This window comes from Fonsecaea multimorphosa (assembly GCF_000836435.1).
Source record: "Fonsecaea multimorphosa CBS 102226 unplaced genomic scaffold supercont1.7, whole genome shotgun sequence".
In the NCBI taxonomy this organism is placed as follows: domain Eukaryota; kingdom Fungi; phylum Ascomycota; class Eurotiomycetes; order Chaetothyriales; family Herpotrichiellaceae; genus Fonsecaea; species Fonsecaea multimorphosa.
The window spans coordinates 60,033-85,089 of NW_015971641.1; the positions used below are offsets into that span (position 1 = coordinate 60,033).

Consider the following 25,057-nt stretch of genomic DNA (forward strand, 5'->3'; position numbering starts at 1 on the left):
TGAGGAAGCACGAGGTTGGAAAGGTGGGCAGGCAGTCCACGCAGGGATGTCGGCGAGTTACCCAGTGATTCAAAGCTCGAGTCTTCGTCTGTGTAATATTCTTGCTATGATGCCGTGCAAAGGGACGGGCGGACGGAGCGAGGAGGCGATCGACGGCGAGCCTAGAGGCTTGTCGGAGGGGCAGGTGCAGACGCGTCAGGGCGGAGGGACTCGTATTCATCTACGTGATATCATGGTAGAGTATCGGGGTCCAAGGTCCAAGGGCTGTTCACTGAAGCTCAAGATATAAGTTCACCTTCAGAAGAAGTTGGCACACAATGGATAAAATTGTTATGGACGCGGAAAACGTCGCATGCCTTGAGAATCGCCGAATTCAAAAGCATGCGAGGGTGAACGGAGCAAAAGCCACAAATTCCCCGGAGGTTGTCAGCCGAGGTTCGGTCCTGCTTCCTTCGCCTCACGGTGCCCTCCAGCCGTGGAGAATATGGCTACAGAGGCTCTTTGAATGCCCCGAGATGTTTTCGTTCTCCGGTAATTTCGTCTGGGCGAATCTCGGAGCCCGATACAAAGCGTAGACGCGTTCAAGCTGGTTTCCCTAGGTACTAGGTAGGTTTGGTTTTTATAATTATCACTTTCCAAAAATATACAACCAACACCATGCTACCGCAGCTTTCCCGAGCCAAATTGCAGCGCCTCCTTTCCTGTAGTATACATATATCTCGTGCAATGACGAAGTAAGGAGTCTGAGTCCCGTGCAGCAAACTCAGCTCCCAGGTAATCCTCCTGCTCACTGATGGCCGCGCGTGATCCCGTGTACCGTCTTCATCACCTCGCCCAGTTTGTCCCCAAACAAGATGTGAGCTTCAGCGACCAAAATAATGGTGAAGAGGAGCCAGCAAGCAAGGAAGATGAGTGTCACCTTGGCCATCAACCTCAGCAACCGCATTCGACTCTGCCAAGGGAAACTTCTCCACGCCTCGACTAAGCCAATCTTGCCTTGTCCGCCAATGATAGCGGGAGTAGTCTTCCCGCCAAATGTGCGGTCAAATGGGACAATGGTTTCATCCTCCTCTGGGAGCATTGACGCTGCGACTCGGACCAGGGTGACGGTGGCGGGGATTTGGAGGAGCACGAATAAGGCAACCATCAGAGAGAATCCTAGAACTCCCTGGCCGCCCACGGCGTAAAGATCTTTGCGACCTGGCTGATAGTCCGGATTCTCCATGTGCTTTAGCGACCCAAATGACCCACAAACCAACATGGGCAGAATGGATACGACCTGGTGGGTGGTTGCCCACAAGGCAACAGCGGGGGCTATTTTGGGCCAGGTTCGAATGGAAGGAATGCGCTTGTACCATCTCTTCTCGCTAGGCTCAGAAATGACAATGTGTACCCAGGCCATGTGGAATGTGGCAAGGGCAGTTTCGGCGACAATGGCAGCAAAGGCAACACCCAGTCGGTTGGGGAAGATGGTTGCGATGATGGAGATGAGGAGGCCACAAATCATGTTCCATGCAAAGAACATGGACAAGCCGCGGAATCGAGACCAGTAGCCAGCTCGAGCTCGGAGGTGCTGAATGGTCTGGCGGATCGAGGCTGTGTAGGGCTTGTTGCGGACGAGGAGAACTTCGGCATCGCCATCCAACTCGTCCTCGAGGTCCTCGGGTTGGCCGTGTGTGGGCTTGGGTGCAGGGTTTGCAGAGTAGGCGGGAGGGTCAGTCGGTTCTATTGTGCCGACAGGAACGTAGGCTTCGGTTTCAGGGCTCTCAACCATGCATAGGATGGGCAGCAAGTGGCCGTAGGTATAACCAACCTGTAGATTCGTTAATGTGCATCCGAGACTGTAGAGCAGAGACACTTACAGAAAATAGAAGGGCAATGAAAACCAGACTAGAAAGGACGAAGATCAAGGCAGCCAGTGGTGAGACTCGAGGTTGCTCGCCTCCTGCGGGCTCCTCCAGCCCAGCCGTGGCTGCAATCATACCACGGTGGGCGGCTTCCACGCCGCGGCGAACAAGGTGCGTAGACAGAGTCATGATGAGGATAGATGGAGGAATGAAGAGAAGGACGGTTGAGGAGGAAGAAAGAATCAAGGATAAAGAATGAAAGAGGGAACTCGGTCTGGTGAGATTGACGGTTCTTTATTGGGGGGTCGAGCAGCGAACGTCGACTCGTCGAGGGTGAAACAAGCGGATGGATCAGACATTCCATGTTCCGCCGACTCCGAAGGCAGCAAATCAGCGTCACTCAGGCTGCCGCGTTTCCAACACGACGAACAAGCACAGCCACAGGGGGCGATTCTGTCCAAGGCACAGCTGAACAGTACTCGGCATGATGACCGAAATATAGAGCCCTCTCTGCACAACCGGCCTGAGGACTCGCAGAGTTCTATCTGGATCCGGATAACTCTGTAACCAGGTATCGGATTTGCCTCTGCTGCTGGACGATTTGTTCTCCCTCCTGTTCAGCTTGGGCCTAACATGGCATGCTGTCCCAACGAGGATGAAACCCACCTGAAGTGAAACAAGTTGCTGACACTCCTGGGTTCTTTGTGCTGCACGGCCACTCCGCTCTGGGAAGAGGGCGAGCCCATCTCCATTTCTTTGTTTAGGAGATTGAAGTGTTTGATGTCCTAGGCGCTTGCCAGAGCTGAACGGCACATAGCAGCCCCTCAGCGAAATATCTGCCAACTACCTAGGCTATCCAGTCACTCGCTCCGATACCATATCGCTCCTTCATGTTGTTGCAATGCAAGACATATCATCATCTCCCAGGATACGTGAAGTCGACGCGGCCGACGCGCTATGCAGAACACCAGCAGCAAATAATAGATAGCCCATTTCGCCATATCTGGATGCCCGTACAGCCATCCCATGTATCACCATCCCATTATGCGATGCAATCTCGCCCTGCTCCAGAATGTCCACTTTGTCCGTGCGCCAGCAAGCACTCACTCGTCCCCTAAGCTTTCTCTCACGATTCGTTGACACTTTCTCCGGAAACCTTTGGGATCTTCCCTCCACATCTTGGCTGCGTCCACGTTCGCGGGAGACTCGTCGTTCGGGGAACTCAACATACTGATGACAGATATCAGGATCGTCTCGGGACTTTGTACGGGACTCCATCGCTCTGCTGCCGACTCATACCCGTATTGGTCATCCTCCTTCGAAAGTGTATTAGCCTGCGCCGCCATTGTTGAAGTGGGATTGCACTGCTGCCACCAAGCAGGACGAGTTGGTTGGAAGAACAGGGACACTTACTGGAGGGTGCAGGATAGATATACAGACTTCACCACTCGGATAGACATTAGGGTGGAATATTGGGGTTTCGAACTTCAATTTGGGAGGCATCAGAGGGTATTCTGGAGGGAAGGACAAGCGGGCACGAAAGAATCCTCCTGAGCCATCGTCAGCTAGCCGTGGGACCGTTGGAAATTGCAGATTCATACCGCCGTAGTATTTACAGTCGTCATTGATCATGAGCATGACTTCCCACTCGAAGACATTGTTGTCCACAAGCCCGCAACTGATGCCCGGTATATCTTTGTCTGACTGCATCTGTTTCAACTGCCTGCCGAGCAACACAGCAGCCGCTGATGTAGCAGTCATACTGGCAGGAAGTATGACCGGAGCTGCCACCCAGGCTGCGGTTCTGGTCCTCAAACTGGACAAGGAGGGAGAGGACTCTCCTCGTGGTCAGGGTATCTTCGAGGGAGTTGAGGAGGATTTCGAGATTGAATGGGAGATCGTTGTGGAGGAGGGATTGGAAGCTGGCTGAGGCGGCGACAGCACTGTTGAAAAGAGTTATTTGCTTTATTTACTTGCAGAACAGCAAGTGACTTGAGGAGCTTCACGTTTGAACCTAGGTATGCAGCGTGGGGGGTGACTTGCAAAGTGGAGGGAAATGGTGTTGTTGCTCTGGTTGCTCCGATTTGTCCGTTACCTCCGATCTGGCTCGGGATGAGGCTGGCCCTCGCTTCATCCGAGTCTGCCTTTATCACCTACTATTATTACTACCACTGCTACTACTAACTAGATGCCTACCTGGACAAAGAGGTTACGGTCTGAATACAATATCCCCTTTTGACGACGCTCTATACCTAGATACATAAAGCTCGTGTTCACTATCCCCTCAACATATCTTCTAATGAGGATTGTTCAAGTTGCCCGTGGTGAACCTCAGATATGGACGGACCTCCTTAACATCAGCGAACTTCTTCTTCGCGTCCTCGGTGGAAACTGAAGGAGGCACAATCACATCCTGCCCCATCTCCCAGTCAATCGGTGTCGTTACTCCTTTTTTGTCACCAAGCTGGAGTGCGTCGATGACCCGGAGGACTTCAGCTGTATTCCGGCCAGTTGAGGCAGGGTAGAGCATGATCAGTCGGATCTTCTTGGCTGGGTCGATGATGAAGACAGACCGAATGGTAAATGCAATACCTTTTTCGTCGATATTGTCTAGGTCTTGCTGATCCACCATGTCATATAAAAATGCCACTTTGCGATCGGCGTCTGCAATGATAGGAAATTGCAGGTTCGTCCTGGAGATCTCATTGATGTCCTTGATCCACTTGTCGTGACTTTTGAGATCGTTGGCGCTCAGGCCGATCATCTTGACTCCTCGCCTCTCGAATTCATCCTTCAACTTGGCAAACGCTCCCAGTTCCGTGGTACAAACCGGGGTGAAGTCGGCCGGGTGGCTAAACAATATAGCCCATGAGCTATCAATGAATTTGTGGAAATCAATATCGCCATGTGTGGTTTTGGCTTGGAAGTTTGGTGCCATGCTTCCAAGACGAAGGCGAGGCTGCTTTTCTGCAGACATAGAATATGCCCGAGCGCATTTCGCCAATGAAAATGGTTTCGTCCCGAGTGAAGGCACTCCTCGGCCCCGAAGCGTCAGAGTCAATGAACGGCCAAATGACCGCGATGCATATGAGGCCATCTTGGAGCACAATACGATTATTATTAAAAATCTTCGAGCACAGACAAGATACACTCAAAGAGAAGAGCAAAGGGAGACGAGGTTATAGTTTCGAGGCGAGAAACACAGGACCATTACCTACCTAGGTAGGCGCTGCACATTAGGTGTATGCGGTAAAAATGGCGTCATTGGGTCTTCGAACGCCCACCAGTCCCAAAGCAGGTCTATATACAAGTATCCAGTCTTTTCCCTTCGGTTAATTGTCTAGATAGTCGCGAGTCAATTCTGATAGCAATTCATGATTATCCGTGCATACGGACACTTTCATCAGACTGTAAGTCCTTCGAGCGCTACAAGAAATAGATGTCGAAGGCCACTCTTCCGGATTATGTGGGCGAATGAAATTTAGCTCCGAAGTACACAATGATACTTCATCCTCGTTGCGTCTTTCAAGAACGAGAGACAGAGAAAGTTGGATCACGGCCCGGGGGAACCTGCAATGTATTGACTGCCCGGACCAGGTCCAAGAATCTATGGCGTCAGAAACCTCTAGTCAAGCTGACAATACAGCCAGTTCCTATACGTCCTTTGGCTTTTGATCCGTTCGTGCATAACAACGCCAACCAAAGCAGTATGCTACCTCCAAGATGCTCCTGGCTCAAAAGACCGCCAATTCGTGAAACATCAAATCCTACCAGAGACAATATTGCTCTCCGCTTGGATTCCTCTTAATTGCCATATCTCCAACCACCCTCCAGCCTCATACGTTCTCGCTGTTCTCGATCCGCCTTGACCTCTTCGAGCGTCAGCCCATCGCCACTAAGTGCCCAATTGGCACTGCTAGTCCGGTCTCGGAGCCGTTTTAATCTATCCTTGTTGCCCTTGGAGAATATCTCTTCTATTTTCAATGGTGCGATTGGCCCAAACACTGCATCTCCGTCCATTCCCTCCTGCCGCATGAGTTGCTCGGTAAGATGGCCCGGCGTGGCCCAATCAGGAATCGGGAATGCATTGCCGTCGTCGTCTGATTCTTCATCCTCCGAGTCGGTTGGAATTTCGGGCAGATGAATGGCGTCCCCGTTAGGATACTGCGGTGAAGACTTGACTGTCTGGATCGTCTTTTGTTGCATGATCGACACCGGAGTTTTCGTATGCGCTGGTGGGTTAGGGGCATCTGCAAAGGGGATCTTTCCGCCTGTGGCATATTGTTGCATCTGTGGAGGTGCGGCTCGGCTGGGAGGTTGGGGGAATTGGCCCACATACGTCGAGGATTGTGCTTGCGTGTATGTGCTATGATTGAAGATCGATGCCTTCTTCCCAAGCTGTGACTGCCGGATGGGTGCACCAGAAACAACAGGACGTGGAAGAGTTTCAGTCACGGTTTCTTCCTCAGTCTTCCGTCTCTTCGTGTCGCCTTGAGAAGTCGGGAAGCCGTACTTTGAGTTTTGGGGACGAACGGTGCCCTGTTCTTCCTCCAGTGGTCGCTTTGCAGGCTTCGCGGGATTGGTGGGCAGGGGGTGGTTGAGTAATGGTCGACCAGTGGTTTGACCACCAAGACGCGAGGAAGGTCTAATCTGGGCAGCTTCGTTGGCAGCACGCTCCAACCGTTGCTGTTCTGCTTTTCTGGCCGTCTCTTGACGTTTGCGCTCAATAGCTTGCTGCTGAGCCTGTCGCTTCGCTTGTTCTGCCGCAACTCGCTCTCGTTCACGCTTCTCTGCCTCCGCACGCTGCCTCTGTTCCTGCCTGCGCGCCTCTTCCTGCTGGGCTGCTCGCTTGCGCTCCAGTTCTCGCTTCTGTTCGAGCTTTCTCTGTGCCTCTCGTTCGTCCTGTTCTTTCTTGCGTTCCGCTGCAAGCAAAGCTCTTGGCTTCTGAGGCGGATGGACCGAGGATTTCACGGTTGTCGATGTGGATGATTGCAAGGAGGCAGTGCTAGTCTTTTTATTTAATCCTGGGCGCTTGGGCTCCGCAGCCAGAGTTTCCTGGGTATTCGCAGCCACTTGCGAGGTACTGGCTGGCATTCGTTGAGAGAGTGTCCCGACCCGTATGGATACTGGTGCAGGCTTAGCTTTGTTCATAGGGTGGTCTTTTCCCAGTCTTATTGGCCGACTTGGTCTTGCTGCCGATTCGATCGAGTCTTGTTGTTCGACAGGCTGTTGCTTTGGGCTTGAAGGGCGAAGTTGTTCAGCCTCGATTTTGGCCATCTGTTCACGTGCGAGCTTTTGTTCCGCGACTTTCTTTCTCTCCTCCTCCCGCGCCTTCTCCAGTTGCTCATCCATCCGTTGCTTTAAGTGGACCTCTTTTTCCTTTCGCTTCTCCTCTCTTTCTCTCTCCGTGGAACTGCGGGTCTTTCTCGTCTCTTTCGCGGGGCTTGCAGGTAAGGGCTTATCTTCAATCATAGCGTTGAGGTTCGGATACATTCCAGGCATCGCATTCGAAGCCACCTTGAGGGCATTGGGAGACAAGGTTTCCAATTTGGCCGCGGCTGACACGCTTGCACTGCTAGTGAACAGGCCTTTGGCAGTCTTCATGATAGATTGCAACTTGGACTTGGAAGCACTTAGATCGAGATATCGCCTCGGAGAGCCTTGTGGAGTTGTTATGCTCTGAGTTGGATTTGACACTGATATGGATTTCGCCGGGCTTGGCGGAGGTGCCATGGATGCCTTTGCAGGTGAAGCCAAGGTGGCGGTTGAAGCAGACTTGGTGTGGCCAAAGCCTGGCATCATCTTACCAGGACCCGGCGACATGCGAACGGGAGTTCTCATGCGCTCATCGTGCGCAATCAGTTCCGGAGCCCGGAGATCAAATTCCTCCTCACTATCTGATTCTGTGGGCATTGCGGTCTTCAAAGGAGATGAACTGGCAGCTTCTGGACTGGTCAGCGGCTTGATCCAGTCGTCGTCGTCATCATTCGCAACCTGTGGTTGCTTTTCATTCTGGGGTTTCTGGTGCTGCTCGTTCAGCTGCTTCATGTCCGACAGGACGACAGCCGAAGGGATTGACTTGGAGGGTCGTGGGGGAGGGACTTTCCCAAGCATGTCGATTTTCTCATGCAGTCTTTGTGTTGAGAATTTAGAGTGCGCTTTGGTGACTTGATTTTCGCTCTCAGAGTCATCGTGACCCAAAATCTGCACGTTCGAGTCATTTTCATCGTCGTCTGCATCGTCCATCTCAACATCCTTGTTGTCATCATGGGGCGAGTGCTGTATTGCCTGACTTGAAGGGACATTTGGTCGAAAACCATAAGCACTTGACGGCGGTCGATGGATTTGGTCGATATGGCTTGTTCGTGAGATTCTGGTACCAATACTCGATTTCAACGGCTCTCGTGCAGGCAACGCAGCAAATGTCAGACTACTTTTCCTTACCAAAGGTCTTTCGGGAGTTGATTCATCGGAAGGAGATCCAATGTCATCCAGCTCAGGGTGTACTTCTGCTTGCCGCTCGTTTGTCGCTTCGATATTATCGCTCTGGTGAATATCCAGCACTACGCTTTGAGGCGCAGTTCCCTTTACAGCCACCTCGGGACCTATCTTCGTTGTTTGGTCTTCTTTTGCTGAATGAAAGGATCCTTCGGTAGTACGGTGCCCTTCCTCCATTGCCTCGTCCATATTATGTTCTGAAGTCGTATCTGTATTGTCACGAGATTCTTCGAGTACTCTCTCTGGCCCGTCGCTCGGGTAAGGCTGTGGGCCGATATCCACATCTTCCTGGCTTGCGGTGTGGTAGCCTGAATCGGTCTGTGACTTGAGGGGTTGTTGTGTTTGATCGGTTGCGATTGAGATTTCGAAGCGCAGTTTCGGTTGATCTGCTCTTTTCTGAGGACTCTGTCGTGGTAACGGTTTCGTTGAAAAGACGTCGCTCAGAGGCTGCAGCACAGGCATTAGATGCTGTCACACGGAGGGGAGCTAAGACTCTGCTTACTATTCGTGCGTCTTGGGCGTGACGTTTCCTCGCCGTGCGAGGAGTTTTCCCTCGAAGCTTTCCGGGTGTCTTGAAGACATTGGCGACATCACTATTTCAGGTCAGCATCCCTGCAGACACGGCTGTTTCTGAATTGGACATACAGGTGGCTCTTGTTGAATATCTCGGACATATGCTCGTTGAGCCATTCGAGCTGGTGCTGGGCCGGGTATATGACTTCCTCTTTTTCATTCTGTAGAAGACTCAAAGCATTCTCCTTCTCGGCTGCGATCCAGGAGACTGATCCGACCGTCGTACCTTTGGTGGTCATTGTGCTCGGCGAAGTCGACGTGGAAATGGGGACAGAAATCTTGGTCTGCTGAATGCGTTGGCGTCAAGGCTCCCCTAATAACGTCTTGCTGGATCAAGGAAGTGCATTGTTGTAGGGGCAGGATAGAGGGCGGGCAACAGCTGATTGTGAGGTGAGAGACGAGGTCAATCATGGCGGGAATCTTTCCAGGTTCGTGTGTTTTGGTTACAGCCGCGTTGGTCTTAGCGTGGAGCACGCATTCACGTGACTGGTTTGGCTATTTCCTGCTACATTCAGCTGCAGTGTCAACCTTGGAAGTCTACTACTCCATACGTACTCTTCCAAAATTGCATCTCGTGTTCCCACTTCCACGAAGTCCAGCAGTCAAACCCGCAGGCTGAGAATGGTTCATTCTCACAGACATCTCAACCAGAGCCCAATAGTGGGAAGGGGCGATGCAGGAGGCTGGCATGACGCCGCCGCGGTACGGCGGATTGTTGACCGCATCGCCCCGGTTCCGAGATGCTCCGTCTCGAAAATCAATGACTTGTCGTTCCGAGACACCGCCAGAGAAGAGCGATTGGTTGGGTTGGGAATCCCCAGACTAAAGCACTCCTCACCCACTGCTGGCCTAGTTGGAGAAGGCAGCGATCTCGGAGTGTCTCCAATGGTCCCTGTCTTCATAATAGGTCTTTCAAATCGTCCTTCTCACGTAGCGACGCTCGTTTCTACAGATACCATCGTCGCAGTCCTAGCCTTGTAGCACCCTTCGCATCGTCCAGCTGCCATCATGCCCACCAGACATTGTTTTAACCGCCTATCACGACAGCTAAGTTCCAAGACTCGGTCAGCCATCTCCTCTCAGCCTCGGTTATGGCAACAAGTATCTTTCAACCACGGAAGAAGGCACTTTTGCGCAACTGGGAAATGCAGGATCATGGAGACAAGCTGTTTCACTGAAGAGCAGCTGAGCGTGCGCGAGGCTATTCAAAAGATTTGTGCTCAATTTTCGAATGAATACTGGCAACAGCATGACCAAACTGAAACCGATCCCAAGGAGTTGCATGCTGCTTTGGCAGCTGACGGATGGCTTGGTATTGCTCTTCCAGAAGAATTTGGAGGTGCGGGACTGGGTATCTCGGAAGCGACCATGATGCTACAGACAATATCTCAATCCGGGGCAGGCATGGCAGGTGCTCAGTCTATTCACGGTAACGTCTATGCTGTCAGCTTATTCTCTCGCTCCTGTAAGTAAAGGTCATTAGTTTCTAACAGGTCTAAAGACACAACCGCTTGCCAGATTTGGAAACAAAGAACAACTGCAATCTACGATACCGAACATTGTCAGCGGTAAATGGAGAGTATGCTTTGGTGTGACTGAGCCGAACACTGGGCTGGACACATTAAGGCTAAAGACAACCGCCACACGAAAGGGAGACAAATACATCATCAATGGTAAGAAGCGATCAAGATATTTGAACACAAGAACAAATGTTCCTAACCGACTACAGGACAAAAGATATGGATCACCTGTGCACAGGTCGCTTCGAAGATGATCCTCCTTGCTCGAACAACACCTTTGGAAGAGGTGAAGAAGCCGAGCGAAGGCCTGTCTATGTTTTGTATCGATATCGACAGATCGAACCCTGCGCTGGAGCTCAAAAAAATTAAGAAGATGGGTGGAAGGGCTGTCGATGCCAACGAAGTCTTCTTCGATCATTATGAGGTGCCAGAGAACACTCTCGTGGGAGAAGAGGGGCAAGGCTTCAAGATCATCTTGCATGGAATGAACGCTGAAAGATGTCTCTTGGCGGGAGAAGCGCTCGGACTTGGCTATGCAGCCATTGAGAAAGCCGCACAGTATGCTAGAGAGAGAGTCGTCTTTGGCAGACCCATTGGGAAGAACCAAGCCATTGCACATCCCCTGGCTGACGCATACATGAATCTGGAAGCCGCCAAGTTAGCCGCCTATCATGCAGCTCGGTTGTACGATCAAAGCAAAACGGATACCAGCATCAGTCCTCATGCGGTCGGTGTCGCATGCAACAGTGCGAAATATCTGGCGGCAGAGGCAGCTTTCAAAGCCTGTGAGAGAGCGGTCATGACCCACGGCGGTATGGGATATGCTATGGAATATGATGTGGAGAGATATATGAGGGAGATCTTTGTCCCCAGGATCGCCCCAATCAGCCGAGAGATGATTCTGAACTTCGTGAGCGAAAAGGTACTGGAGCTGCCTAGGAGTTATTGAGAAATTGTAACAATATATATAAGTTTCTGCATTGGTCCAGGAAACGCTCAGGTATCTATGGCAATTGGCAGTGGTGGTAGAGAACTGGCAGAATGATTTTCGTCTTTCCCACTTTTATTTTCCCCGCACTGATATTTTCTAAGATCCAGCGAGCCAGATATATCACGGTCGCCCCCTATCAAGACACCTGTCTCCCTGTATGCAGTCATGTCGCGGATAGAAGAACTTCCAGATGACTTCGACGAGCGTGTCAATCTCAATGATGCGCCTAAAGATGTACCCTCAATCGAGGAGTTGTACGATCAGCACATCTCGGCCTCTGGTCCGTCACAAAACCAGATGTCTTCCAAAAGCTTCGAGGAGATCGTGCAGGACATGAGCAAAACCCCGCTCTTCATGAACAGTCTTGACGAAGCGACTAGCGACGGTAGGCCCAAACGTACGGCTGCTCATGCAATTGGCTGAGCAATGGTCTGCAGATGGGGAGAATATTATGCTTGACGCCATCAAAGCCCTGCAGCACGAGGGAACGAAGGCGGAAGTGGCACAGGGATTTAAAGAACGCGGGAATGAAATGGTCGCAGAGAAGAAATGGAAAGACGCCAAAGAATTTTACACCAAAGGGATTGCAGTCCTAGCGGACAAGGACGAGGATAAGTGGGACAAGGCTGAGGATCAGGCCGCGGAGGAGAAGCTGCGAGTCCTGCTCAGCGAACAATTATACGCCAACCGAGCTCGTTGCAATCTGGAGCTGAGTAGGATATTCCGACTTTTGCATGGAAGGCATGCTAACAGGTCAGAAAACTATCGGTCGACCACCCTGGACAGTGCAGCTGCACTGCGTATCAACCCTTCGAACATCAAAGCGCATTACAGGTCGGCCTCCGCCCTGCTCGCCCTTGACAAAGTTCTCGAAGCGCTAGATGTCGCATCCCGCGGGTTCAAACTCGATCCTGACAATACAGCCTTGAAGAAGTTGCTGGAGCAGATAAGAAGCAGAATGAAAGTCAAAGAGGCAGAAGACCGCCGCCGCTTGGCAGAGTTGAGAAGGAAACAGCAAGAGAAGGAGGTGTTGGAGGCGGCCTTGAAGGCGAAGAAGATTATCGTCCGTGGGTCTAAACAGCCTCCAAACTTGGAAGACGCGACCATTCGACTGTCACCAGATCCTCTATCGCCCACCAGTCTGCTGGAATTCCCGGTGATGTTACTCTATCCGATGCATAACCAGACCGACCTGATCAAAGCCTGGGCCGAGAAAGATGCCATCACCCATCACCTGAGCTACATTCTGCCCTTGCCGTGGGATAGCAAGAACGAATACAAACAGTCGACAGTAGACTGCTACATGGATACCATCAGCGGTGGGCTGATGAAGGTTGGCAAGAAGTTGACTTTGCTGGAGGCGCTCTCCAACGGGAAGACGGAAGTGGTGGACGGGCTGGTCAGGATTTACGTGGTGCCTGTGTCATTGGCACCTCAATGGATAGAAGAGATGAAGAAGAAAAGGGGCAAATAGAGATGATGCAGCACCAATTTGACAGCAGGATTTGTGGTTTCTGCCCTGTACGAGGTACTGCACTGTGGCTACTAACGAGGGTTTGTTCTTTTGCTGCTTCTCACCGCACACCCTCTTCTAGGTGCGCTTCTCAATTGTCACTAGGTACGAAAGCCATGCACACCCTCTGGTCAAACAAAGTGGTCATCGATCTGACCAACCGTGCATCAGCCTCCCGTCACCAGTCCCCTTTGCCTTCGGAGTTCCAGTGCCATCAGTGCCTGATCCCTGTCAAGGCCCCTCTTTGCCACGGACCGCGTGACGCCCAGCGCCGGCTTTTAGCTGGTTTCGGCTTGAGATTCTTGGTGGGTGCCAGTGCTTGGTGTCCAAAGTTGTTGGCGGCGACCAGCCGCTACCCACTCCACCAGAACCGCAGCGCCACCCTGCCTTAGTCAAAACACGCACACCGCATCAACCCACGTTTGCTTCAAGGCTACGCTACGCTTCGTTCGCATCTTCACGAAATTCATTAGTTAGTTCACGGGCCCAATCAAACGACTGCTAGCACTTCCAGAACAGCCATGAACAACCCCGCCTTACCCATATACGTTTCTCAGAGCCCTGGGCCATACGCTTTCAGCAATTCCCAGCCCAATGCCGGCTACGCCATCCCTCCCGGAACTCCCTTTGACCATGCCCAGACTCCATTCCAGCCGGGCATGATCCCAAACCAGATGCAAAGGCCCTTATCCTACCCTCATCAGGCGCAGCAACCTCTTTCTCACCAGCTCTACCAACAACATCCCGCCCAGGTTGGCGCACTGTCGCGCCCGGAGAGTCGATCCAGCTATAGCCCACAGTCCCAAGGTTAGTGGAAGTCTTTCGGAGATCATGCACAAAGATATATCACTTCCTTTCTGAGCGCGGAATCATGAGCTTGACAGAGTACTCACTACCAAGCAGGACATCCCTCCAATGGGCAAACTCCTATCCCTGTCCCAGTGACCCAAGGCACCAACCCGGCGTCGAGTCCCGCCCATTTACAGAGGGCAACTACCTCTGCTCAGTCCTTACCGTCTACGTCTGCGCCGGCGCCGCTGGATATGAATATGGCAACAAATATGGCACATCAAGGGCAATCGAGTTCCACTTTGGCTCAACAAGCCCAGATACAGAATGCGACACAAGTGGCACGCGCTACTCCCCAGCAGCAGCAGCAGCAGCAGCAGCAACAACAACAACAACAACAAACAAGCGCTGGCTCGGCAGTCTCACCACAGTCTGCTGCGCGAGAGAGAGCACGAGTCACGGTATTATTGGAGATCAATACCCATTTGCTCCAAGAGGTTGTATCATTACAGGCGCAGGGAAAAGCGGGAACCACACTGACTCAGGGACAACAATCACCTACCTCGCCCATATCAGCAACAGATCCGGCCAATGCCATTACCAACAGCCCAGGAGAGCCGCCAAAATCGGCGGGGGGAACGCCTCAGTCGAAGCCACCATCACAAGAGTATGCAGAATGTATGCGGCGCCTACAGGCCAATCTATCTTATTTAGCTGCGATTGCGGATGCGAAAAAGAAGGTCAACGGAGCCTTGCCCTCGGGTCCAGCAATAATGATTCCCCCACCTCACTTGCCGCAGGTGAATGAGTTGTATAAAAAGTTGAATGCTCTATTCCCGGAGGCGAGTCACTCGGCGATCAACAAAGCAATGGCACAAGCAGCTGCGCAAAACCAGAACACGGGTCCGAAACCGCAAATACCTTTCACTCCTGCGCAAGGGTGATGTGCACATATCAACGAGGACGATACTACTATAGGTCCCAAGCGGCGTTCGGTGAAGGCGCTTCTGCCTCGAGCGGCTTGTGTGATGATTCTCTCGCACATATCTCTCTCGCTGAAAGGATAACTGTCGAGCAGATCATGTCAATGCATCTCGTGGATAGCAGTCTGGTCCCTAGCGGGCACTGGAGTTCCAGCAATCGCACTACGGAGTTGTCAGACTGGCTACATTCCAAGCCTTACCAACCAATTTGCGCCGGTCATCAAATACTCCGATACTCAGCGGTCTGCTGCAGATATACTGGGGTTTCAGCGCCACTTCGCCGGACTATCGCGACAGCAAACGATGAAATCTTGGGTCTAAACCACAAGACAGGCAGTGAGGCATCCAGAGCATGCAGTGGATCCGGCAGGAATAGGACGATATGTAGATTATACGAGCAGGATTTGGTGCCATGTAGTGGTTAAATTTAGTATTGGGATGTTTGATCTGAGTCCAAGTGCCAGAATGACTTTACCCCCGACTTCTTTCCGCCTTGAAAACCCAAGGACGTTGATGATGGCAATTCAAAATCCCCCGTTAGCCATGCTCATGAATCCATATACATACAAACCTGGACAGGCTGTAGGTGTTCAGCCTCAAAGAGTCAAGCTGCAGCCAGAAGGCGGCAAGGGGCGGCCACCAACTTGAAGTGCCAAGAGTCGATGGCGGAGGGGAGTTGCGCCGCACTGCATTCAAGTTGGTCTCTGCCTTAGGCTCCGACTCATTTTCAGCGCAGCTCAGCCTTGTCCTTGCCCGGACCAACCTTGTATTGCTTTGCTAGCGACATCAAAGTCGTTGTTGCTTTCTCAGTCTCTGCCTAGCCTTTGTGCGCTTTAGTTCTTACTCTGGATGATATCCAGTATCTGCCCAAACCTCACCAGGGCTTCTTCTACTTCTATACAATTTTGTGATACTTCTGCATCCAACTTTTCTGCTAGTTTCGGCTTCACAACCCTCTTACGCGCCCGTCGCCTCAGGTCCTTCAGCCGACCCTTCATTTCCATACATAACCCGACCGTCCACCACAAATCACTACCAGGGCGCACCGCTGCATGCTTCCGATCTGCAACGTCCCTCCTGCATAGCCGCCTCCAAAGTCCTCCGACATCCTCACTCAATTTCCGCCTTTTCTCTGCGACTCCTGTTTCTACCATGTCTGCCAATGGCGAACTTCGACTCAAGAGAAGGACAAGTCCGACTTCGGCGCTGGAGAGGCCGAAGAAACAGTTGAAGCCAGAGAATGGAGTTCCTACCCCCGGCGACGCTACTCCTCAGAATGGCTCCGTGTACGATATCGAGGCCAACTCGAACTCGGTTCCCATTATCAACCCCGTTCCAGCCGCGGGCGATTCTCCAGAATGGCAGGCTACCATAGAAAGAGTGATTAAGAGTGTGGTGTCCATTCACTTCTGCCAGACATGCTCTTTTGACACCGACCTGTCCCTCTCTTCCCAAGCGACCGGGTTCGTGGTCGACGCGGAAAATGGCTACATCATGACCAATCGCCACGTCGTCTGCGCCGGTCCATTCTGGGGTTATTGCGTGTTTGACAACCATGAAGAGGTGGGTTGCCGTTTCCCTGCACCGTGTGCCTGCCACTCTGACAGATTGCTGACAATAATGTAGTGCGACGTGAAACCTGTCTATCGCGATCCTGTCCACGATTTCGGTATTCTACAATTCGATCCCAAAGCTATCAAATATATGAATGTCCAGGCGCTCAAACTCCAGCCGGAGTCTGCAAAAGTGGGTGTGGAGATAAGAGTGGTTGGCAACGACGCCGGGGAGAAACTCAGCATCCTCTCGGGTGTGATTAGTCGGCTCGATCGCAATGCTCCAGAATATGGTGAAGGCTACAGTGACTTCAACACCAACTACATCCAAGCTGCTGCTGCTGCTACTGGTGGAAGCTCCGGTAGTCCAGTGGTTAATCTAAGTGGACACGCGGTTGCTCTACAAGCCGGCGGCCGTATTGATGGTGCCGCTACTGATTACTTCTTACCGCTTGACCGTCCCCTGCGTGCGCTGCAGTGTCTACAACGAGGGGAACCGGTTAGCCGAGGAACTATCCAGACGCAATGGATGCTGAAACCCTTTGACGACTGTCGGAGGTTGGGTTTGACACCCGATTGGGAATCAGCAGTCCGAAAAGCCCATCCGAAAGAGAACAGTATGCTTGTCGCCGAGATTGTGCTCCCTGAAGGACCTGCAGACAACAAGATCCAAGAAGGGGATGTTTTGATCAAGGTCAACGGGGAGTTGCTGACATCGTTTGTTAAACTTGATGCCATTCTCGACTCCAGCGTGGGTGGGAAGGTGGACCTCTTGTTCCAACGTGGGGGAGAGGACCACGAAGTGACACTGGCGGTGGGAGATCTTCATGCAATTACCCCAGACAGATTTGTCACTGTGGCTGGCGGGAGCTTTCACAACCTGTCCTATCAGCAAGCTCGACTATACGCCATTGCCTGTAAAGGGCTGTATGTGTGTGAAGCTGCCGGGTCGTTCAAATTGGATAGTGCTCTTTCGGGGTGGATCATTGACACAGTGGACCAGAAACCGACGCCCGACCTCGAAGCCTTCATCGAAGTCATGAAAACCATTCCTGACCGGTCTCGGATCGTTATTTCGTACCGACATATTAGGGATCTTCATACTCGGGCCACTACGATCGTACATATCGATCGGCATTGGCACCCGAAGATGAGGTTGTCAGTGCGAAATGATCAAACAGGCCTGTGGAATTTCAAGGACCTGGGTAAGGCCCTGCCTGCTGTACCACAAGTGCCAAAGTCGGCAGATTTCATCCAACTGGACGGCGTCAATCTGCCTGCCGCGGCCGAAATCATCCGTTCGTTTCTCAAGATCACATGTTACATGCCTGTCAAGATTGATGGATATCCTCAAGCAAGAAGAACGGGTTTTGGATTGGTGATCGACGCGGAGAAAGGCCTGGTGGTGGTATCCCGGGCCACTGTTCCAAACGACCTGTGTGACATTACCGTGACGGTTGCTGATTCGATACAAATCGAGGGCAAAGTTGTTTTCCTACATCCGTTGACCAACTACACCGTGATTCAATATGATCCCTCATTGGTGCATGCGCCGGTGCAAACTGCGAAGCTATCCACCGAGATGATCAAGCAAGGCGCCGACACGATCTTTGTGGGTTTCAATCAGAACCATAGGGCCGTGGTCGCAAAGACCACGGTTACGGATATTACGGCTGTTGGAATCCCTGCCAATGCAGCAGCTCCTAGATACCGGGCGGTCAACCTCGACGCCATTACCATTGACACGGGTTTATCCTCTCAGTGTGCATCCGGTGTGCTGATGAGCGCGGATGGCGTGGTGCAGGCTTTGTGGCTTACCTACATGGGTGAGCGAAGTCAAGGCAGCCATAGAGACACGGAATACCATCTAGGCTTGGCTACGAGCATGATCAAGCCGGTAATTGACCAGATTCGATCTGGTATTATACCGAAGCTTCGGATTCTGAATATGGAGTCTTATGTCGTACAGATGTCGCAAATGTCGCATCATGGGAGTTTCGGAAGATTGGATCTCAAAAGTGGCCAAGGCCAATCCATCGCGACATCAATTGTTTATTGTTAGGAAAGTGGACTGTGGTCCAGCCAACGGACCCAGTGATGGACAATTACTACAAGAAGGGGACATCATCTTAACTCTGAATGACCAACTCATCACCCGGGTCAGTGATTTCGACATCATGTATGACAAGGAATGGCTCGACGCGCTCGTCGTCCGGAAAGGCAAGGAGATCCGCCTTCGCGTCCCAACTGTGCCTACGGAAGACCTGGAGACCTCACGAGCGGTGATCTTCTGCGGAGCGGTGCTCCAGAAACCACACCATGCTGTGAGACAACAAATCAGCAAGCTTCATTCGGAGATCTACGTCAGTGCAAGGAGTCGGGGTTCGCCAGCCTATCAGTATGGGTTGGCACCTACGAATTTCGTGACCCATGTCAATGGGGTGAAGACCCCAGACTTGGACGCGTTCGTAAGAGAGGTCAACAAGATTGACGACAACACGTACTTCCGGCTGAGGGCAATGACTTTCGACAACGTGCCGTGGGTAGTAACGATGAAAAAGAACGATCACTATGTAAGTTCCCACAATGCAATTGCAATCATGGTCAATACTGACAATCCACTTAGTTCCCGATGTCAGAGTATGTCAAAGACCCTACCAAAGCCAATGGGTGGAAAGTCATCTCGTATGGTTCGCGGGGTCGCAAAACAAGAGGCGAAGATGGAGCCCCCATGACCTCAGATTCAATGAGCGCGGAAGACGACGGCTTGAGCGATGGCGATGAAGCCCCAGATAGAGATGGATGCTAGAGAAAGGGCCTCTAGAGTCGTTTTAGAAAGGCAAGTTGGGGATCGAAGGGTTGGGATATCGTCCTTTCCCCGGGCCGCTTGAAGAACAATCCCAGTGTCAGCCTCGTAAGGAGACACGGCATCAAATGGTATGACGCGAAGTAGCCGATGACGGCTGAAAAGGGGAGCTACATTAATTTCGACAGGCCTGAGGCGACCAAGGCTAAAGGCTGAAGGCTGAAGGGTGAAGGCTGTCACGGTGTGTACAAAATGATGCCAAGCCCATTGATGATTATCACATGTCAAAATTGCACAGTCCTTAGACCCCAGCATTTCCTCCATAATCATTGTATGTGTCGTGCACTATGTAATCGGATCGTCGGGCCAAAATACTAGTAATGTGAAACCTTCTTGGCATCAACCAAGACCACTGCACCGAATGACCAAGTTCAGGGGTGATTTGAGAGTGACAGACAACAAAGATGAGATGGAGCTAGTCAAGAACATCAGAGTAAAGGGATTATTTACTAGTGAGGTATAGAATACTGTGTGGAGGACAGAGTGTCAATGGGATGTGTACGAGGTACCTACCTAAGGTACCTAGATATGTATCCCGTGGGAAGGGGTGGACTGACGTACCACGGGTGCATTATTAGGTGTCTGGATTCTGTCGGAAGAGCACGCGACCACCTGGGCCACTGGCAGTTGGCACCACCTGGATCGAGGGTAATGGAAGGAGGCAGAAAGCTTGCCTGGGACGAATAGTTGGGAGCCCCAGGACAAAAAGGTTCCAGGCGAGCAGGGCGGTTGCGTCAGAGCGAGTGGGTGGTGCAGGTGGTTGTTGCTGGTTGCTGGTGGTTGCTGGTGCCGTTTCCACCCAACAGGCGGGCGTCGGTGATGCAGGTGCCAGGGATTCCGTCAATCAAAACGAAACTGCCTGCAGCTCCCGCAGGTTTTCCACAGCGATCACCACAACTGACGTCCCACACATCGACTTGTCAACTCTCACAAAACGAACACCTCGTCCTCTCCCCAAATTCATCTTTTGCCCTGTTCCAAACTGCCTTCTTCCTCAATTCATCATTCATCCATTTTCCATCTTCCATCTCATCAACCCCGTCTCATTGTCTTGATCTCATCCCTTACTGCTGCCTACCACGAAAAAGTCAGTAGACGACTCCGTCCCAGTACTTGCTACTCTTAGTTTGCACAATCCTGAATCGTTACTTCCGACCTCTTCCATTCCACACCTCCCTAACAGATGTCTTCTGAAGGCTACGGTCACTCGTCCGAGCTGCCTACACATACCGACATGTCTACCACCGACGACTTTGCTCCTGCTCCTACCACCAATGGGACCAGTGAGCCGACCTTGAAGGATGCTTTTGTCAACAGTAAGGTACGCAAGCTGCTGCGATACGTCACATTTCTGGTCTAAAGAGAAATCATATAGCTAACACTCAATGGCCAGGCTTGGATCTGAACCGATGCTCTCGCCTCTTTCACTGACGGGTTTCCAGACGCTGCCTCGGCGGTCAACACCGTGACAGAACATCCCATCACTCAAAACATCGTCAATGGTATGGGTTTTGGTCCCAAAAATAAGAATTCCCTGGCTGATACAATTTCAGGTCCCGTAGCGACCTCTGTTAAGGACCATACTGCGGCCACCAAATCCGAGTTCAGCGATCTGGCCAATTCCCGACAACCTCCTTCGTACACTGCTGCCAACGATACTACTCTGACGCGTAGGCCAAGATCCCCCTCCCCGAAAACCCTTTCTCTGACTGTGGAGCAGACTACCATTCCTTTTTCTACACCTTGTTGAGCGTGAGTACCCTCATGATCTTTCAAGTTGCAACCCGTCTCTAACTGCTATTCCAGTGGAAGAACAAGCGCGCCACCGGTATTACGTTTGCCTCCGTCGTTGCCTTTATCTTTGCTTGCCGCTACCTGCCTATCATTCGATACGTGATCAAGATTACCTGGATGACTCTTGGTGGTATGTGTCAAAATTCCGTGCAGTTTGAAGAACAGTCGTTGACATGAGAATCAGTGGTCACGCTTGCCGAGGCCTCGAGCAAGGCGTTGATGGGCTCCAGTGTGGCCAGCTCGCTCCGGCCTCGACGGTACTACAAGATTCCCAAAGAGTCCCTGGAAGCTTCTCTCGATGACCTCGAAAATCTGATCAACTTCTTCGTTATCGAGATCCAACGCATTGTCTTTGCCGAGAACGTCCCGGTAACTGCGGCTGTAAGTGGGGTCGATAAGGGGAATATGATCGAAAGCTGACCGTTCCAGGCTTTCTTGAGCGCCTTCTTGACCTACTATCTCATCAAAATTGTCCCGTTCTGGGGCATGGCCTTGATTGCTACCTGCGTCCTCTTCCTCGGTCCCCTGATCTACATCGAGAACAAGGAATTCATTGACGCTCATCTTGAGCACGCCGGAAATGTCATTGGTCAACAGACGACCCAGATTCGCGACTTGACCGCTCAACACACCAGCAAGGGTCTCGACACGATGAAGCAATACACTGGGACATACGCCGCCAAGGCTCAAGAGATGGTTGGAAGTGCTCGTCAGAGGATCCCTTCTCCCACCACCGGCAAGGCTCCAGTCAAGGAAGGTGATTTCCCCTCGGCGCCCCAGACAGACCTCCCAGCTACTTCCGGCGAACACCGCCAGGCCGAACCCATCACTTCTTGAAGGAAGGGCCGATTGCAGCAGCATGACGGTATGATTGCATAGCGCTGCGAGCGATTTTGTTTGGTTAGCAAAATCATAGTGCACGATGGAAGACGACAGCCTCAATTCAATGATGAGCGGAACGCGAGGGCAAAGGGCCTGAATGAAGAAGTCCCAAGTTGACAATCTGATCCTGTTATGAAGGGCGAAAGGCGATGTTTGGTGGCTCGACCTTGGGTGGTCCTCTTTGGAGGATGTAGGAGCATAGCAGTCCAACTCAGAGAAGCCAAAGATGATGGAACAAAGGTGATGGGTGTTTGAAGATTCTCTTGTACTGTATGACAGACTCAAGTATGATTTGGGACAATCCCGAATAGCATGCTTATTGACCACGCCTTTGTCAATTATGCCACTCGGTGCCAATAGAACCTCCTCCCAGCATGGCTGCTCTACAGAAGTACGAGGAAAGCTTGGAATAGTGGAACGTACCAGCCATTTCCTCTTGCGCGACTGTCTCGATCAGCCGGTCGTTGTCGAGATCCACGCCCGGGCGGACGGTTTTCTTTCAATCGGCAAGGCTCTCTTAGCCTCTCTGTGACATATCCCGATCTCTTGAACTGGTGCAGGCTATAGCGGTCTCTTCGCTTGTCTGCATGGCAATGGCTTTGCCGCTTCCTTAACTTGCTCCCGGCTTCCCACAATTGCATGAGCTTCTCAATCGATTTGTGCGCTTTGCGACCGAAGGCTTTCCCTGCGACTTTGGCTTTTTTGGGGTCTCTGTTTTATCCCATTATAGCCTTGCTCTCTCTCTGTCATCCTTGACAACGACACCCTTCTTCCCGCTCTTGGCCATGTCCCGCAACACTCTCCTGAGAATCTTTCCACTGGGGCTCTTTGGGATCTCGTCGACAATCTCGACCTCGGTGATCCACTTATGCCGGACCTTCTTGTCCTGGACGTACTTGATGAGCTTCTTGCCCGTCGCTTGCAGGTCGCCAGATCTCTTGGATGGCTTGAGCACGATGTAAGCTTTGGGCCGCTCGCCCGAGTAGTCATCGGAAATGCCAAGCACGGCGACATCCTCGACGTCGTCGTGTCCGAGGAGAAGATCTTCTAGCTCGGCTGGAGCAACTCCGATGCCTTTGACTTTGATCATCTCCTTCAGCCGGTCCTGCGGAACATCCGTCAGCTTACATCAAACGAACATACACGACCCCAAGGAGTTGCAGTTGCGCGAGACTTACTGTGATGGTGATCAGCCCTTCTTCATCCAGGCTCCCGATATCGCCGGTATGCAAGAAGCCATCCTTATCAAATGTCTCCCTGGTGGCTTTCGGGTTGTTGAGATAGCCCATGACGACCTGGGGACCTCGGGCCCATATCTCACCCGGTTCATTCAGCCCACATTCCCGTCCCGTGTCCGGGTCGACGATCTTGACCTCGGTGGACGCGACGATGGTGCCCACCCGGAAGGCGTATTTATAGTCGTACTTCTCGGGCGGATGGGCAGTGATACACGAACAAGACTCTGTCATGCCGTAGCCCTGCTTGAAGCCCGTGCCGGGGAAGCGCTTTTTCAGGAGTTCGAGGATCTCGGCGCTCAAGGGAGCGGCGCCCGAGCTGAAGCGGCGCAGAGAGCTGAGGTCGTACTTTGCGAGCGTCTTTTCGTCGCGGACCATGCGGATCAGGATCGGAGGCACGAGGAGCATTTCCTCGAGTTTGTAATCCTGGACGGTCTGCAGCATGCCGTCCATGGTGAATGCGGGCAACATGTAGACGTTGGCGTTGAGGAGGATCGGCAGGTGCATTTGGTGCACCAGACCCGTGATGTGGAACAAGGGCAACACGGCGAGAATGCGTCGCAAGGTGGCCGGCGAAATCTGTTGGATCTGGAGACACTGGGCGATGACGTTGGAATGCGCGATCATGACGGCCTTGGGCAAGCCAGTCGTCCCCGAGCTGAAGGACAGGAACCCGCAGACGTCCTTGTTCTTCTTGCCGGGAGGGAGGCGGAATTGTTCGATTTGCGAGCCTTCTCCATGTGAGCGGCCCATCTCCAGCAATTCCTTCATGGTTGTGAACCCTTCCATCTGTCCCTCGAGCAGGAACACCCTGCTCTGCGGGATGCCCGCTTTTTTCGCCGCCGCGGCCGCCACCTCCATGGAACTCGGGACCGTGAATAGGAACTTGGCCTCCGCGGTCTTCAGCGCGTAGGTCATTTCCTCAACGTTGTACGCTGGCGAGGCGCCGCTGATGACACCTCCGGCGCGCAGCACGCCGAACATGGCACACGGGTACCATACTGTGTTGGGGGAGAAGAGGGCGACGGTCTGGCCCTGTAGGAGGCCGTAGTTTTTCACCAGCGCGGTGGAGAGGTGGGTCGTGTGCTGTTTCAGGTCGACATAGCTGAGGTGCTGTATGTATGTGAACAAAAAGATCAGCCGTCCATATGTTATATTATAGCGTGGGGAATGGAAAAACGTGAGAATGGAAAACACGGATTGCCCCATTACATACCTCCTTTGTCACCGCATTCGTGAAACCCTGGATGTCTTCCGGCTTGTGATGTCGCATCGGACTATATTCAGAGTCGAACAGCCACGTCCATACGGGGAGATGCCATGGCACTGAAGAGTTGCAGAAAGAAGACAAGGCTGGTTAGCTTTCGAGGGGTTCAAAGCACGGTAGCAGCAGAAAAGGATTGGAAAGTAGACTCGGGAGGGGAGACAAACTCTCAATCGGTGGCTGTAACGACTTGAAGATAGGCATCTCGACTGTTGTCTTTGTCGAAGCAATTCGTCAAGGATTGGTCGCGGAGGACTTTTCAACCTGCTGTCGATCGACCCGGGTGGGATTCGATTGATGGAGAGGAACGTAGCAGCGATTTGCAAAGACACGCAGACACGCAGGCACGCAGACCGCCGCGAAAATAGAAGCAGGGAAAATTGATCGAGACAAGTTGATCGATTAGTGTGGGAGACAGAGCTCCCGAGCAGTAGCTACAACTTTGACCTACCTTAGTCCATCGGCTTTCCCTGCACTGACTCAAGCATCAAGGCATCGCAGCCTCGGAGAGCAACGAGGCAGATCCTCGGCTATTGTCCAAGTGCGGAGAGACAGGGTTCGACAGGAGATACAGTGGGGGGAAGGATGGGGTCAGATGGGGCATGGGGTGGGACGAGGCTGAAAGAGGTGAGAGAAAATACCAGGTAGGCATTTGACAGGGTTGCAGCACTTGAGAGGCCTGAGGCTGGGTTCGCTGGGAATCAATGTTCACCTTCATCCACCGAGAGTATATCCAGAACCAGAAACCA

General features: G+C 52.2%; 10 protein-coding genes across 10 annotated transcripts; 5 read left to right on the forward strand and 5 right to left on the reverse strand.

The window, feature by feature from the left end:
- Positions 1-787: 787 nt before the first annotated feature.
- Z520_04239 (uncharacterized protein) lies at positions 788-1,982 on the reverse strand (the record flags this gene model as incomplete). Its single annotated transcript, XM_016774749.1, has 2 exons — positions 788-1,813; positions 1,863-1,982. 2 exons carry the CDS (start codon positions 1,980-1,982, stop codon positions 788-790), a joined length of 1,146 nt encoding a protein of 381 aa, XP_016633729.1.
- Positions 1,983-2,950: 968 nt separating this feature from the next.
- Positions 2,951-3,608, reverse strand: Z520_04240 (uncharacterized protein; the record flags this gene model as incomplete). Its single annotated transcript, XM_016774750.1, has 3 exons — positions 2,951-3,163; positions 3,261-3,397; positions 3,449-3,608. The coding sequence occupies 3 exons, from the start codon at positions 3,606-3,608 to the stop codon at positions 2,951-2,953; spliced, it is 510 nt and encodes a 169-aa protein (XP_016633730.1).
- A 535-nt stretch (positions 3,609-4,143) lies between these two features.
- Positions 4,144-4,944, reverse strand: Z520_04241 (uncharacterized protein; the record flags this gene model as incomplete). Its single annotated transcript, XM_016774751.1, has 1 exon — positions 4,144-4,944. One exon carries the CDS (start codon positions 4,942-4,944, stop codon positions 4,144-4,146), a length of 801 nt encoding a protein of 266 aa, XP_016633731.1.
- Positions 4,945-5,651: 707 nt separating this feature from the next.
- Positions 5,652-9,157, reverse strand: Z520_04242 (uncharacterized protein; the record flags this gene model as incomplete). Its single annotated transcript, XM_016774752.1, has 3 exons — positions 5,652-8,792; positions 8,848-8,938; positions 8,991-9,157. The coding sequence occupies 3 exons, from the start codon at positions 9,155-9,157 to the stop codon at positions 5,652-5,654; spliced, it is 3,399 nt and encodes a 1,132-aa protein (XP_016633732.1).
- Positions 9,158-10,073: 916 nt separating this feature from the next.
- Positions 10,074-11,387, forward strand: Z520_04243 (uncharacterized protein; the record flags this gene model as incomplete). The annotated part of the gene is made up of 3 exons (XM_016774753.1): positions 10,074-10,361; positions 10,420-10,591; positions 10,648-11,387. 3 exons carry the CDS (start codon positions 10,074-10,076, stop codon positions 11,385-11,387), a joined length of 1,200 nt encoding a protein of 399 aa, XP_016633733.1.
- Positions 11,388-11,594: 207 nt separating this feature from the next.
- Positions 11,595-12,903, forward strand: Z520_04244 (uncharacterized protein; the record flags this gene model as incomplete). The annotated part of the gene is made up of 3 exons (XM_016774754.1): positions 11,595-11,814; positions 11,867-12,142; positions 12,188-12,903. The coding sequence occupies 3 exons, from the start codon at positions 11,595-11,597 to the stop codon at positions 12,901-12,903; spliced, it is 1,212 nt and encodes a 403-aa protein (XP_016633734.1).
- A 560-nt stretch (positions 12,904-13,463) lies between these two features.
- Z520_04245 (uncharacterized protein) lies at positions 13,464-14,675 on the forward strand (the record flags this gene model as incomplete). Its single annotated transcript, XM_016774755.1, has 2 exons — positions 13,464-13,749; positions 13,846-14,675. The coding sequence occupies 2 exons, from the start codon at positions 13,464-13,466 to the stop codon at positions 14,673-14,675; spliced, it is 1,116 nt and encodes a 371-aa protein (XP_016633735.1).
- A 1,191-nt stretch (positions 14,676-15,866) lies between these two features.
- Z520_04246 (Pro-apoptotic serine protease nma111) lies at positions 15,867-19,076 on the forward strand (the record flags this gene model as incomplete). The annotated part of the gene is made up of 4 exons (XM_016774756.1): positions 15,867-16,277; positions 16,341-18,324; positions 18,386-18,840; positions 18,894-19,076. 4 exons carry the CDS (start codon positions 15,867-15,869, stop codon positions 19,074-19,076), a joined length of 3,033 nt encoding a protein of 1,010 aa, XP_016633736.1.
- A 1,240-nt stretch (positions 19,077-20,316) lies between these two features.
- Positions 20,317-21,764, forward strand: Z520_04247 (uncharacterized protein; the record flags this gene model as incomplete). Its single annotated transcript, XM_016774757.1, has 7 exons — positions 20,317-20,449; positions 20,576-20,635; positions 20,687-20,803; positions 20,854-20,885; positions 20,940-21,057; positions 21,112-21,308; positions 21,357-21,764. The coding sequence occupies 7 exons, from the start codon at positions 20,317-20,319 to the stop codon at positions 21,762-21,764; spliced, it is 1,065 nt and encodes a 354-aa protein (XP_016633737.1).
- Positions 21,765-22,533: 769 nt separating this feature from the next.
- Z520_04248 (uncharacterized protein) lies at positions 22,534-24,512 on the reverse strand (the record flags this gene model as incomplete). The annotated part of the gene is made up of 4 exons (XM_016774758.1): positions 22,534-22,914; positions 22,988-24,157; positions 24,261-24,370; positions 24,476-24,512. 4 exons carry the CDS (start codon positions 24,510-24,512, stop codon positions 22,534-22,536), a joined length of 1,698 nt encoding a protein of 565 aa, XP_016633738.1.
- Between the last annotated feature and the right edge of the window lie 545 nt (positions 24,513-25,057).